The sequence below is a fragment of the Myotis lucifugus genome, unplaced genomic scaffold, assembly GCF_000147115.1.
Source record: "Myotis lucifugus unplaced genomic scaffold, Myoluc2.0 scaffold_18, whole genome shotgun sequence".
Classification (NCBI taxonomy): Eukaryota; Metazoa; Chordata; class Mammalia; order Chiroptera; family Vespertilionidae; genus Myotis; species Myotis lucifugus.
The window spans coordinates 12287540-12299865 of NW_005871066.1; the positions used below are offsets into that span (position 1 = coordinate 12287540).

The window sequence follows — 12326 nt, forward strand, 5'->3', positions numbered from 1 at the left end:
CCTCCCCCCCAGGGCCTGTTGGTCAGACTTTTTCAAAGGGCCCCCGGCTTTTGAGGGGCCCCAGGTTGGGCTAAAGGGACCCCCCCCCCCCCCCCCCCCCCCAGTGCACAAATTTCATGCACAGGGCCTCTAGTATTACATATTAGATAGAGAAAGACAATATCTGAATCCAGGTCTTTTGACTCTACTCCTTCTGTAACAAATGCCAGAGCATCTGTCAGGAATTTCAAAGCATAGTTTGCTTAAATTGGATCAATTAAAGATGGAATCAGGTCTGGCTGGTGTGACTCAGTTTGCTGAGCGTCATCCCATGCACCAGGAAAGAGTTGCTAGTTCTATTCCAGCTGAGCGCACATGCCTGGGTTGCAGGCTTAATCCCCAGCAGGGGGTGTGCAGGAAGCAGCCAATGGATGAGATGTTTCTATCTCTTCCTCTTCCTTTCTCTGAAATCAGTAAAAACTTTTTTTAAAAAAAGATGGAATCAGTATCTTAGGAAAGGTAATAAAATAATCTGCTCTATAGTACTGTGAAAAAATGTAGGCATTAGGTAAATTCTGCCTTAAATTTTAGAGGTTGATCATCTGAACATTTGAACTTCCTGATAATAATTATTACATTTGAATCTTTTAATACACCTAGCAATGTTAAATAAACTTCTGGTATTTTGTTGACTGGGCAAATTGTGTAGTGCTAGCAACTGGCTCCAGTTGCAGATCTGCATGTGCTAGGATCAGCTCAGCTGAGTGCTTTACGTCAGGATTTCCTTGCAATCTGGTGGCCTTGAATGATCCTGGTTTGTAATGAGTTCAGGGGCAAGTATCTGTGTTTGAACCTTTTAGGCTTATTCTTATCACCATACCAGAGGTGCCCTTCGTCCAGCCAGGTCTTAAAACTAGAGGAGTATTACTGAAATCAGCCTGGAATTAATTCTCTCTAGGAATTAGTTCTTCTTTGAAAATTGTTTAGACAAAAAAGATGCTTATGAAATGGTCTGTGGTAAATTTCTAAATATTAGCAAACTGTGATATCTTGGAAGGCCTTCATATTAGTTATTCCTATGTAACTTACTCTAATACTGGCTTAGTATTTAATATAAATGTTAGGTTTATTTTAGTTCAATTTTATGTTTACTGGGTATTAGGGAAAATTAAATATGATTATAAATTTTGGTATCTCTATCAAGCCATCCTTTAGCAACAGTAATTTACATTAATTCCTAGATAGAAGCTATACCCAAAATCATCTGTTACTGAGTGAATTTCTATGATATGTGAATTTATAAATGAAAAATCTCCAGTATAACCTTGGAAATCCTGAAATTTATTTAAAAATGATTTTTAAAAAACCCACAATATAACTATTTTGTAAGAAAATTCAAGTGTTATAATCACATAGAAAGATCCTTCTTTTATTATGGCAACTGATTTTGTTTACTTAAGATAACCTGTTGCTAAAATAGTAATGAGGAAGGGTGTAATATAAGTGTAGTCATACACCCTTTGCTGTACAAGTAACCAGAGTACTAGATGTGCATGTTGCTCAGTTTCCTTTTGGAAGGTGGAAGTAAAGTCGTTTGTATGTTTTTCTCTCTTGAACAGCTTAAAATGACGAACGTGTAATTTCAGTGGAATAAATGGCGTCCAAAGTCACTGATGCTATAGTCTGGTATCAAAAAAAAGTAAGTTGGTAATGAAAGCTTTTAATCTTTTAAATGCTTTTATTTTAAAAATGCTTTTGTGTGTGTGTGTGTGTGTATGTGTTGTGTGTGTGTGTGAGAGAGAGAGAGAGAGCTATGGATTTATGTCAAATATTACCTAAAGTAATAAATAGATTTCAGGACCTTTTGAATGGAAAGGGGAATAATATTTTACTTCTGTGCCAGTTTTACTTCTAAATAAATGAGAAGGATGATGCCTAAAAATATTTTTCTCCATTTGTAATCCACAATTTCAAAGTAGCTAGATTAATTATTTTCAGTTATAATGTCCAGGATTATGAATATAATTAGCATTTTATAAAAGCATTAAACTTCTTCTTGTATTTCTTTTAAAAGAAAGCTAGGTTAGCAGAGCTGTTGTAAAATTTTATAACTTTTGTATCAAGAGGAACTGCAGTTTTGATCCTTTTCTTATACATTCACAATTCAATAGCTGAACCTCTTCAGTAAAATAAACCTTCAGTATTTTCTGAACTGAAACATTAAAATGTTTATTTTGGTATTTTAGGATTATTGTTGTAACTACTTAACTAGCTGTGTTATGCTACTACACATTTCAAAATACACTTTACTAATGTAATGTATTCTTTTATAAAGTTCAAGAGAATAAATGCCTTTTTTTGAAAATAGTATTGTTTACTCCAGAAGAGTGTTGTTTACTCTCCCTAAAGTGCATATTGTTACATGCAGTATCTTAGTGAATTGTGTTTATTTTCACATTTTAAAACATTTTTGATTCTTATTCTTCAGGTCCCTATTAACAAAATATATATTTAAAGCTTTCCTATGTGTGGGAAGATCAGACAGTTTTAAAATTTAGTTGAATTAGAAATAAGTGGTAATTAGAATACTTTAGAGATTAGTCAACCCTAAGGATACTGTCTACTTTTTGGATGTGTTATTTCTTTTCTGGGTGGAACATCCCACAAATATACACTATCACATTTTTTATATAAGGTACTAAATTGAAAGTACTAAATGGAAGTGTTGATCATACTGTTAATTCAATATTTTGTGGTTCTATTTTAGAGTCATTTTATTTTTAAACTTCCAATCAATTTAAGAGAAAACTGAATTCAAGAAAATTAAATTTTTTTTATTTGCTATATTCATCTTTGAAAACTTTTCTCTTCATTTCTACTTATGAGAGTTGGGAATGTTTATTAAACATTTTATCTATTTGGCTTTTTTATGTTAAACATTTCCAACTTTAACGAAGATCATTTGTAGAATGTACTATCATGACTGACTTTTCTTGGGATCCGAGGGGTTTGAAATATTATATTCACATTCAGTTAGCACAGCGACACCCTTCTTATCTAAGGGTCATTTACTTAGCAGCTTTAGATGTGTACAATCAAAATATTCTCCAGGGCAAATGTAACAGATGTCACAATTTATATCTAGCAAATATAACCACACATTTTATGTTAGAGAATCATCAGGATCATTAACCAGATTTAATTCCTCTATATTTTTCCTTTTGCTTTAAAATTTATTTTTCTTAAAATCATTTTAAATTTTTTATAGCTCTGTGGTTCTCAAACCAATGTTCTACTTCTTATTACTAGTAGGGAGTTAGGGAGGATGGGTTGAAAATATGGGATGTGAAGCTTTGATTTTCATAATTACTTTTGGGGGAATACTAATATGCAATTCAGTAAACAAGACTTGACAAACTTTTTCTGTAAAGGGCTAGATTGTAAATATTTTAGGCTTTGAGGGCCATAAGGTCTCTGTGGGAACCACTTACTAATGTCATAAATGCAAAAACAGTCATAGACAATACATAAATGAATGAAATGAATAGGCATGGTGGCATTCCAATAAAACAATTTACAACAACAGGCAGTGGGCTAGATTTGGCCCACAGGCCTTGGTTTGCTGACCTATGCTCTAAGACAGCCCCATATAAGAAATAATTACCCCGTTCAAAATGCATTTGTGACCTGTTAAATAACACTGTTTGGGTGTTTTAATGGTATTTTCTTTATGTTTTAAACATGTTTACCTTGCCTTTAATTGAATACCTTATTGTAGATGTTTGTTGATTTCTGACTGTACCATAAAGATTTAGCTTTTTTATGAGATCTCCTCATTTCCTGCTCTCCCATCCTCCCAGTGGCTATAAATTTTGGTTAAATCAGTATTCAGGGCTTCTTCTAAATAGTAAAAGGCTAATATGCAAATTATCCCCGTGGGTGGGAGTTCGCCCGACTGGGAGTTAAACGTGCGCTGACCACCAGGAGGCAGCGCAGAGCATGGCGGGTGTCGGTGATGTGGTGCTGGCAGCGGGCAGCAGTAGAGGCGCTGCTGGCCTCGATGGGCCCTGACGAGAACAGGACCGTAGTGGGATGGTGCAGTAGGTGAGCAGGCGGCACCAGGCCAAGGTGGGTGCAACTGGGGTCCCTGATCGCCCCACCAGTTGCCCTACAGGATTTTATAGTGTGAATAACACACAATGTTTCTGGTTGCCTAACAGAGAATACTTCATTTCTCAATTTTTTTTTCTTGAGTATCCATGGAACAAACTTAGGAAAATGCTGGCCAAGTTATATAAACAAATGGTTGCAAGGGAAAAGGGGATAGAGTTGTAAGACATAACTTGGGTTTCTGCCCCCAAATACTAGATGTAGAACCTTCTGACACCTCTTAAAGCCTCAGTTGTCTCATTAGTACAAGAAGTTAATACTGGTCTGTACAGCATAAGATTGCAGATTCTTTACGAAGCACTTGACAAAGATTAGTATTTTTTTTTTTTATTAAATCTTTATTGTTCAGATTATTACATTTGTTCCTCTTTTTTCCCCCCATAACTCCCCTCCTTCCAGCTCCCACCCCACCCTCCACCCTCACTCCCCACCCACTGAGTTCATCCATAGGTGCATGATTTTTGTCCAGTCACTTCCCGCATCTCCCACACCCCTTTTCCCCCAAGAATAGTCAGTCCATTCCCTTTCTATGTCCCTGATTCATTATAATCACCAGTTCATTCTGTACATCAGGTTATTTATTCACTTGATTCTTAGATTCATTTGTTGATAGATGCATATTTGTTGTTCATAATTTGTATCTTTACCTTTTTCTTCTTCTTCCTCTTCTTAAAGGATACCTTTCAGCATTTCATATAATACTGGTTTGGCGGTGATGAACTCCTTTAGTTTTTCCTTATCTGTGAAGCTCTTTATCTGACCTTCAATTCTGAATGATAGCTTTGCTGGATAAAGTAATCTTGGTTGTAGGTTCTTGGTATTCAGCACTTTGAATATTTCTTGCCATTCCCTTCTGGCCTGCAAAGTTTCTGTTGAGAAATCAGCTGACAGTCGTATGGGTATTCCCTTGTAGGTAATTGAGCCTCTTTCTCTTGCTGCTTTTAAGATTTTCTCTTTGTCTTTTGCTCTTGGCATTTTAATGATGATGTGTCTTGGTGTGGTCCTCTTTGGATTCCTTTTGTTTGGGGTTCTCTGCGCTTCTTGGACCTGTAAGTCCATTTCTTTCTCCAGGTGGGGGAAGTTTTCTGCCATTATTTCTTGAAATAGGTTTTCAATATCTTGCTGTCTCTCATCTTCTGGCACTCCAATAATTCTGATATTAGACCGCTTAAAGCTGTCCCAGAGGCTCCTTACACTATCTTCACACTTTCGGATTCTTTTTTCATTTTGCTTTTCCAATTGGGTGTTTTTTGTCGAATCTTTGGTTTGAGTCTTGTGCTCCTCTGGTCTGCTATTGGGTATAATATTCTTTATTTCAGTCCGTGTATGCTTACTTTCTAATTTCTTTATCGTAGCATCGAGGGTCTCATTAGTTTTCGTGAGGCTCTGCACAAATTTATGGCAAGCCCTCAAAATTGCGATTCTTAGCTCCATATCCTCCATTTCTGTCATGTTTTTTTGTCTCCGCATCTTATATGCTTTCTTGGTGCACCCCCTTGTGGTCTCTGTGCGCAGTCTTGTTCTAGCCAAGCCTTAATTGTTGTAGTTAACACTAGAGGGGTTTGACCACCAGGCCGACTGGCTGTAGGAATCAGCTGTGGAAAACGTCTGTCTTCTGGGGAGGCGCTATTCCAGCCTTTGCCTGAGGCGATCGGCAAATGGCCGTGGGCAGGGTTTGGGCGGGGCGGGCTCAACAGGGCTGGGGGAGGGAGCAGCTATGGCCGCTCTCAGTCCGTCTCCCGGGGCTCTGCCTCTCTGTTCCCACAACCGCTGCAAACCTCGGAGGGGCCGTAGCCAGACAGTCCCGCTTCTCCCGTTTGAGTCTGGGTCCCTAGAGACTCGCCCGGATCTGTAGCCCAGAGTCTGAGACTCGCTCCTGATTGAAAACGACAATCGCGCCCTCAGCCGCCAGCCCGCTTTGCGCGCGCACCCTCACCACCGCACCGCCGTACCTTTAAGTTTTCCACACTGCGCCTCCGCTGAGCGTCGGAATGCTGTTGTTTTTGCTTCTAGTTGAAGAGACTCTCCTCAGCCAGCCTTCCCGTGGTTCTGGTTGATGTCCGCTCCGACTTTTAGTTGTATTTTTGAAGTGGTTGTTCGAGGCAGCAAACTCCGGTGTTTACCTATGCCGCCATCTTCGATTCAAGATTAGTATTTTAGCACAGTCTTATTATCCAGATAAATAGTTCATTCTACATTTAACAAATTCTCTGAATACTTTATTTCTTCCTCTGCATAGCTTTTCCTGATCCTTAGATTCTAATTCTGGGGAATCTGGACAAAACACCCAGGACAAATTTATCTTAATTATTTTTCCATTTTAATTTTACCCTGTATAGATAAGTGGAAATCAAGCAACATATTCGATTTTGAATAATTGTGGTCTGTTTTATAGTCTTAGTTTTTATTTCAAATGATTGAATGAACAGCAGTAATCTGTTAGGTATTTTCTAAAATACAAAGACATTTAAATAACCAAGATCTGTTAATACTTTCGGCATTTAAATTACTTTAAAAATATAATACAACTTTTTATGCTATTTATAGTAAATGGTTAGAAATATGTAAACAAGGAAGGTGCTGTATAGTCTTAAGTCATATTACGTACACATGGTTTAATCAGGATTGTGTTTTAGAATAACAAACCAGAGTATGTCCTGTGATAAATACTAAAAGAATGCAAATAAAGCATATATATTCCTTCCTTATGCTGCAATACAAAGGAAAAGGAAGCATGAGGTAATTAATTGAAATGACCTTTATTGAGCTCTTATGTGTCTGTCACATTTTGTTAGCTCACTAACACATTTAATCCTTGTAGTTACCCTATGATTACTGATACTATTAACTGGTTTACATATTTTTAGGGCTACGTTGAACTTCATGATGAGTTTTGTATGTTCTTACTTGCTTTTTTAACAGGGCCTGATAGCTTCCCTCCTGGCAAGGTAGCCACAGAGAGTTAGTAGAGTAGAAGTATCTGGTAATGATTAGCAGTTAAGTGTTACCCTTTCTCTTAGTGATCATAGCCAAGGTTTTTGTGTAGGGGTGGTTTTTGTGTAAGGATGTGAGTGAAATTACTGTTTGGTAAGGGCTCAACTGTGGAGCCAGTGTATCTGGATTTAAATTCCTGTACTCTACTACTTACTCTTTAACTTTATACAACTTAAGTTTTTGTAACTATGAAATAGGGATAGTAGTAATATCTACATCATAGAGTTGTGAAGATTAAATGAGTTAATACTTGAAAAGTGTGTCTGACACTTGATAAATAGTAAATGCTAACTATTTGCTGTTATTATAAATATATATTTTTATTGATTTCAGAGAGTAAGGAGAGGGAGAGAGATAGAAACATCAATGATGAGAGAGGATCCATCTGTTAGGGTTGCTGAAGGAGGTATGAACGAAGCCGAAAGGGGTAAAGAATTATGAATTTACTAGAGGCCTGGTGCACGAAAATCGTGCAGGGGGGAGGGCGTCCCTCAGCCTGGCTGCACTCTATCTCAATCTGGGACCCTCGGGGGATGTCCGACTGCCAGTTTAGGCCCAATGGGGCTCAACCGGCAGTCGGACATCCCTCTCACAATCTGGGACTGCTGGCTTCTAACCGCTCACCTGCCTGCCTGCCTGCCTGATTGCCCCTAACCGCTTGCCTGGCTGCCTAATCTTCCCTAACCACTTGCCTGCCTGATTGTCCCTAACCACTCACCTGCCTGCCTGATTGCCCCTAACCGCTTGCCTGCCTACCTGATTGCCCCTAACTTCCCCTGCCTTGCCCCCCGCCGCCATGGCTTCGTCCGAAATGATGTCTGGAAGGTCGTTTGACTGTCCGTTCTAATTAGCATATTACCCTTTTATTATTATAGATTATTATAGACTAGAGGCCCGGGCCTGCCCCCTCTCACAGTCCGGGAGCCCTTGGGTGGAAGGTGACCTGGCAATCAGGGGAAGGCGATGCCCCCATCACATCTCTGGTGCTGCCACTGCTGGGCCAGCCCTGAGTGGCTGGGGGGCTAAGGGGACTGGGGGACTCTGGAGGCAGGGCCCGGCCTTGCTGCGCGCCTGCCACCCTGGTGGGGCTGAAGGGACTGGGCGCCGCCATCTTGTGGCTGTGGGCACTGCCATCTTTGAGGGCGTGACAGTCAATTAGCATATTCCCTCCTTATTGGCTGTGGGCGCTGCCATCTTAGAGGTGCGGGACAGTCAATTAGCATATTCCCTCCTTATTGGCTGTTGGCGCTACCACCTTTGAGGGTGTGTCAGTCAATTAGCATATTCCCTCCTTATTGGCTGTGGGTGCCTCCATCTTTGAGGGTGGGGCAGTCAATTAGCATATTCCCTCCTTATTGGCTGTGGGCGCTGCCATCTTTGCGATGGCATGAGGGTCGATTAGCATATCCCTTCTTTATTAGATAGGATTAGGTAATCTGAAAACCAGTTGGGCCAAGCACCCAAATGGTGCCAGTACCCAGGGATAGGAAATAAAAATTTTTAAAGGATTTAAAATCCTTTTTGGCGGGGAATTCTCTGGGTGGGTCAGATCCTGGGCAAGTCTGGAAGGGCAAGTTCAGAATGTGGTCTAAGTGAAAGGGAAAGTCAGTTGGGAAATGATCTATAGGTCAGTTTCCCAGGGGAGGGGATATCAATTCGATTATTTCATCAGACCTAACACCATTCACGTTGGGATCCCAGTCAATCCATGTTACAGTGTTTAGGTGGTTATTTGAGAGATATGTTTAGAGAAATACTCTGATATGCTTTGACTTGTTTTTGTTTTTGTTTTAAAATATATCTTTATTGATTTCAGAGAGGAAGGAAGAGGGAAAGAGAGATAGAAACATCAATGATGAGAGAGAATCATTGATTGGCTGCCTCCTGCACATCCCTTACTGGGGATCAAGCCTGCAACCCAGGCATGTGCCCTTGACCGGAATCAAATCTGGGACCCTTCAGTCCACAGGCTAGGGTTGCTTTGACTTGTTGAACATATCAAAAATTGAAGGCTAAAAGAGCTAGGTTTTCCAGTAAATACTTCAATTTAAGAATTGCTTGTTGTAGGGGCAGGGTCTTGGAGGGCTGGGTGAAAGGGTGAAGGGATTAAGAAGTACAAATTAATAGTCACAGAGATGTGGAGTACAGCATGGGTAATACAGTCAGTGATATTGTGGTGACTGTGTGTGGTGCCAGGTATGGGGAGGGGAGCATCACTTTGTAGGTATGTGATGGTCTGGCCAGTGTGCTATAAAGCTGAAAATAATAAAAATAGTGTTGAATGTAAACTCTAAGTGAAAAAAAAATGAATTGCTTATTGTCTACGTAATGTACTATGAGCTTAAATTTCTTCAAAGCTTAAACTGTTGTTTTGAATATTTATTTGTCATCGCTATTTACAAGTTCATGCCATAGTTCATTTTATCTAAAAATCAGAAATTTACTTAGCTTTCCATTGTATTCAAAATATTGTATCATGGAATCAAGAAATCATACTTTTAGTGTTGATTGAAATATTCAAGAGAGATTATATTGATGAAGTGAAGTCATACAGATTTTCTCTAATTGTATATGATGACATTTTTGTGTAATGCTAGACATAAAAACTAAACTTAAATGGCTACTATATACTAAGCGCTATGCTAAATGGTTTACAACCACTGTCCAATTTTTAAAATGGCACTGAGGAAACAGTCTTAGGGGTTATTTTATTTGTCTTGTTTTGTTTAAAGTGCTCCAGTCACTAAGTGGCAGAACCTTGATCTGCCCAGATCTTCTGTCTATAAAGCCCTGCCCTTTATTAAAAAATCTCATCACCATTTACTGTCATAGCAATTATCTGGTTATGCAAGCAAAAATTATCTATTTAATAATTTCAAAAGTTTATTTTCAAATAAATCCTAAAATTCCAGATAATGCAAATTTAGCAACTATTTATACTGCATATATAATTTCTTTATATTAACATTTCTCGGTTACAGTGAGTTGTAATTTGCACTAGTAATGTTTAACTATCTCAAAATTCTTTGGAAAGTAGAGTCTATATGTCGTGTCTCAACTTTTCCATGTGTGCTGCCTAAGCAATCACAGGAAAGTAGAGTCTATAAATATGCAAGTTAATGTTAGGCCAATATTTACATTAATTAATGATAATCTAGCATATACAACAAAAAATAAAAATAGAACAGAAGCAGGCTTCTGGATTCAGAACTTGGTGGAAAAATTTTTTTTTTTTTCATTCCAAAACTCCTAGGATCTAAGGCCTTCTAAATATATATATATTTAAATGTATATATATATTTCCTATAAATGCTTGTAATGGTATTTTGTTTAAAGAAATCATGTAAAAATATAGCTGTTTATTTTTTACGAAAGTTTTATTGATGTATAACTTACATGCCATAAAATTCACTTGTTTAAGTATACAATTCAATAATTCTTACTAAATCTCATTCAGAATATTTCCATCATCCCCAAAAGAAACTTCTTGCTCATTTGTAGTCACTCCTTATTCCCATCCCCACCACTAGGCAGCCACTAATCTACCTTTTGTTTCTGTAAGTTTTGCCTTTTCTATACATTTCATATATAAATGGAATCATACAATATGTGGCCTTTTGTGTCTGGCTTCTTTGCTTAACATGTTTCTGAGTTTCACCCATGTTATAGTATGTGTGAATGCGTCATTCCTTTTTATTGCTGAGTAGAATCTTATTTTATAGCGTTATCATATTTTATCTATTCACAATTAATGGACATTTGGATTGTTTCTACTTTTGACTATTATGAATAATGCAGGTATAAACATTCATGTACACACCTTTGTATGGACATATGTTTTCATTTCTTTTGGGTAGATAACTAGGAGTGGAATTACCAGGTCATAACTGCCAAACTGTTTTCCAAAGTGGCTGCTTCACTTTACATTCCCACAAGCAGTGTATGAGGATTTTAGTTTCTCCATATCCTTGCCAACACCTGTCATTGTCTGTCTTTTTTTATTATAGCCATTCTAGGGTGTGTGAAGTGGTATCTTTTTGTGGTTTAATTTGCATAACTATTTCTTTTAGTTGTTTTTTACTTTGAGTATTAACAATTTTAGTTTGAATTTACTGTAGTTTTGAAATCCTGTAAGGCTTAAACTGGCATGATTTTCTTTGCCATGCTAAGTATTGATTTCCCAGGAGATTCTGACTCTGTCCTGTGGGGTCTGAGAAAGTCTTTGAATTGTTGTGATTTAACATTTAGGTCTTTTCAGGTAAAATCAAAAGGGGAAGAAATTATTTACTTGTCACAAAAACAGTAATCAATCCTAGTCATTTGGCATGTTACTGATCATGTCCTGCTTTAGCTTACATTGTAGGGTTTGTTTTCTAATATATTTTATTGGTTTCAGAGAGAGGAAGGGAGAGGGAGAGAGAGAGAGAAACATCAATGGCTGCCTCGTGCACGCCCCCTACTGGGGATTGAGCCTGCAATGACTGGGAATCAAACAGTGACCTCCTGGTCCACGAGTCACTCAACCTCTGAGACACAATGGCCAGGCACAGTTGGTTTTTTTTTTGTCTTGTTCTTATCTATTATAATTAATTATTATTACAGTCTCTTGAAAGTGTGATGATAATTGATGAAGTAATTGATCATGTAATTCCCCTTCCCCCTTCTGGTATAGCCAAGAAAATAATCTCTCTTTCTCTCTTTCTCTCTCTCTCTCTCTCTCTCTCTCTCTCTCTCTCTCTCTCTCCATATTTATATATATATAAAGAGCCAGGGTCCATAACATCCAAAATGACTGAAGGGACGACTGAACTCCAGGCTGCGCACGCAGCAGGCTCAGGTGGGCGGGGACTGGCGATCGGGATGAACTGCTGACCTCTCGGAGAGAGAGTGGGGCTGATTAGCAGCTGCCGTGGCTGCTGACGAGGCCCAGAGAGAGAAGCAGGGTCTGATCCGCAGCCTCTGTGGCAGCTGCTGATCAGCCTTTGCCTCTCTCTCTGGGCCTCGCCAGCAGCCACGCCTCATTCTCTCTCTCCAAGAGGTCAGCAGTTCAGCCCGCTTGCCAGCAGCCTTGAGCAGCTGCTTATCAGCCCTGCCTCTCTGATCAGGCCTGAGATGCTGACTGCATAGAAACTGACCAATCAGAGCAAATCTGGTGACTGTGAGGAGCCAATGGCTGCCTAGAG

The 12326-nt window shown here is 38.9% G+C and overlaps 1 protein-coding gene across 6 annotated transcripts in view; it reads left to right on the forward strand.

The window, feature by feature from the left end:
* The window catches only part of PHTF2 (putative homeodomain transcription factor 2), a 96760-nt gene that overhangs the window by 22052 nt on the left and 62382 nt on the right, over nucleotides 1-12326 (forward strand). For 4 of the 6 annotated variants that reach the window (XM_014452840.2, XM_023751111.1, XM_014452841.2 and 1 more), the window contains exon 2: nucleotides 1599-1678. The exons of 1 other annotated variant lie outside the window; for it this stretch is intronic. In XM_014452840.2, coding sequence (XP_014308326.1) covers nucleotides 1634-1678 — 45 coding nt within the window. In that variant the 5' untranslated portion in view covers nucleotides 1599-1633. Of the gene's footprint in view, nucleotides 1-1598; nucleotides 1679-12326 lie in introns of those variants that run through there. One more of the 6 variants, XM_014452843.2, reaches the window with a different exon arrangement.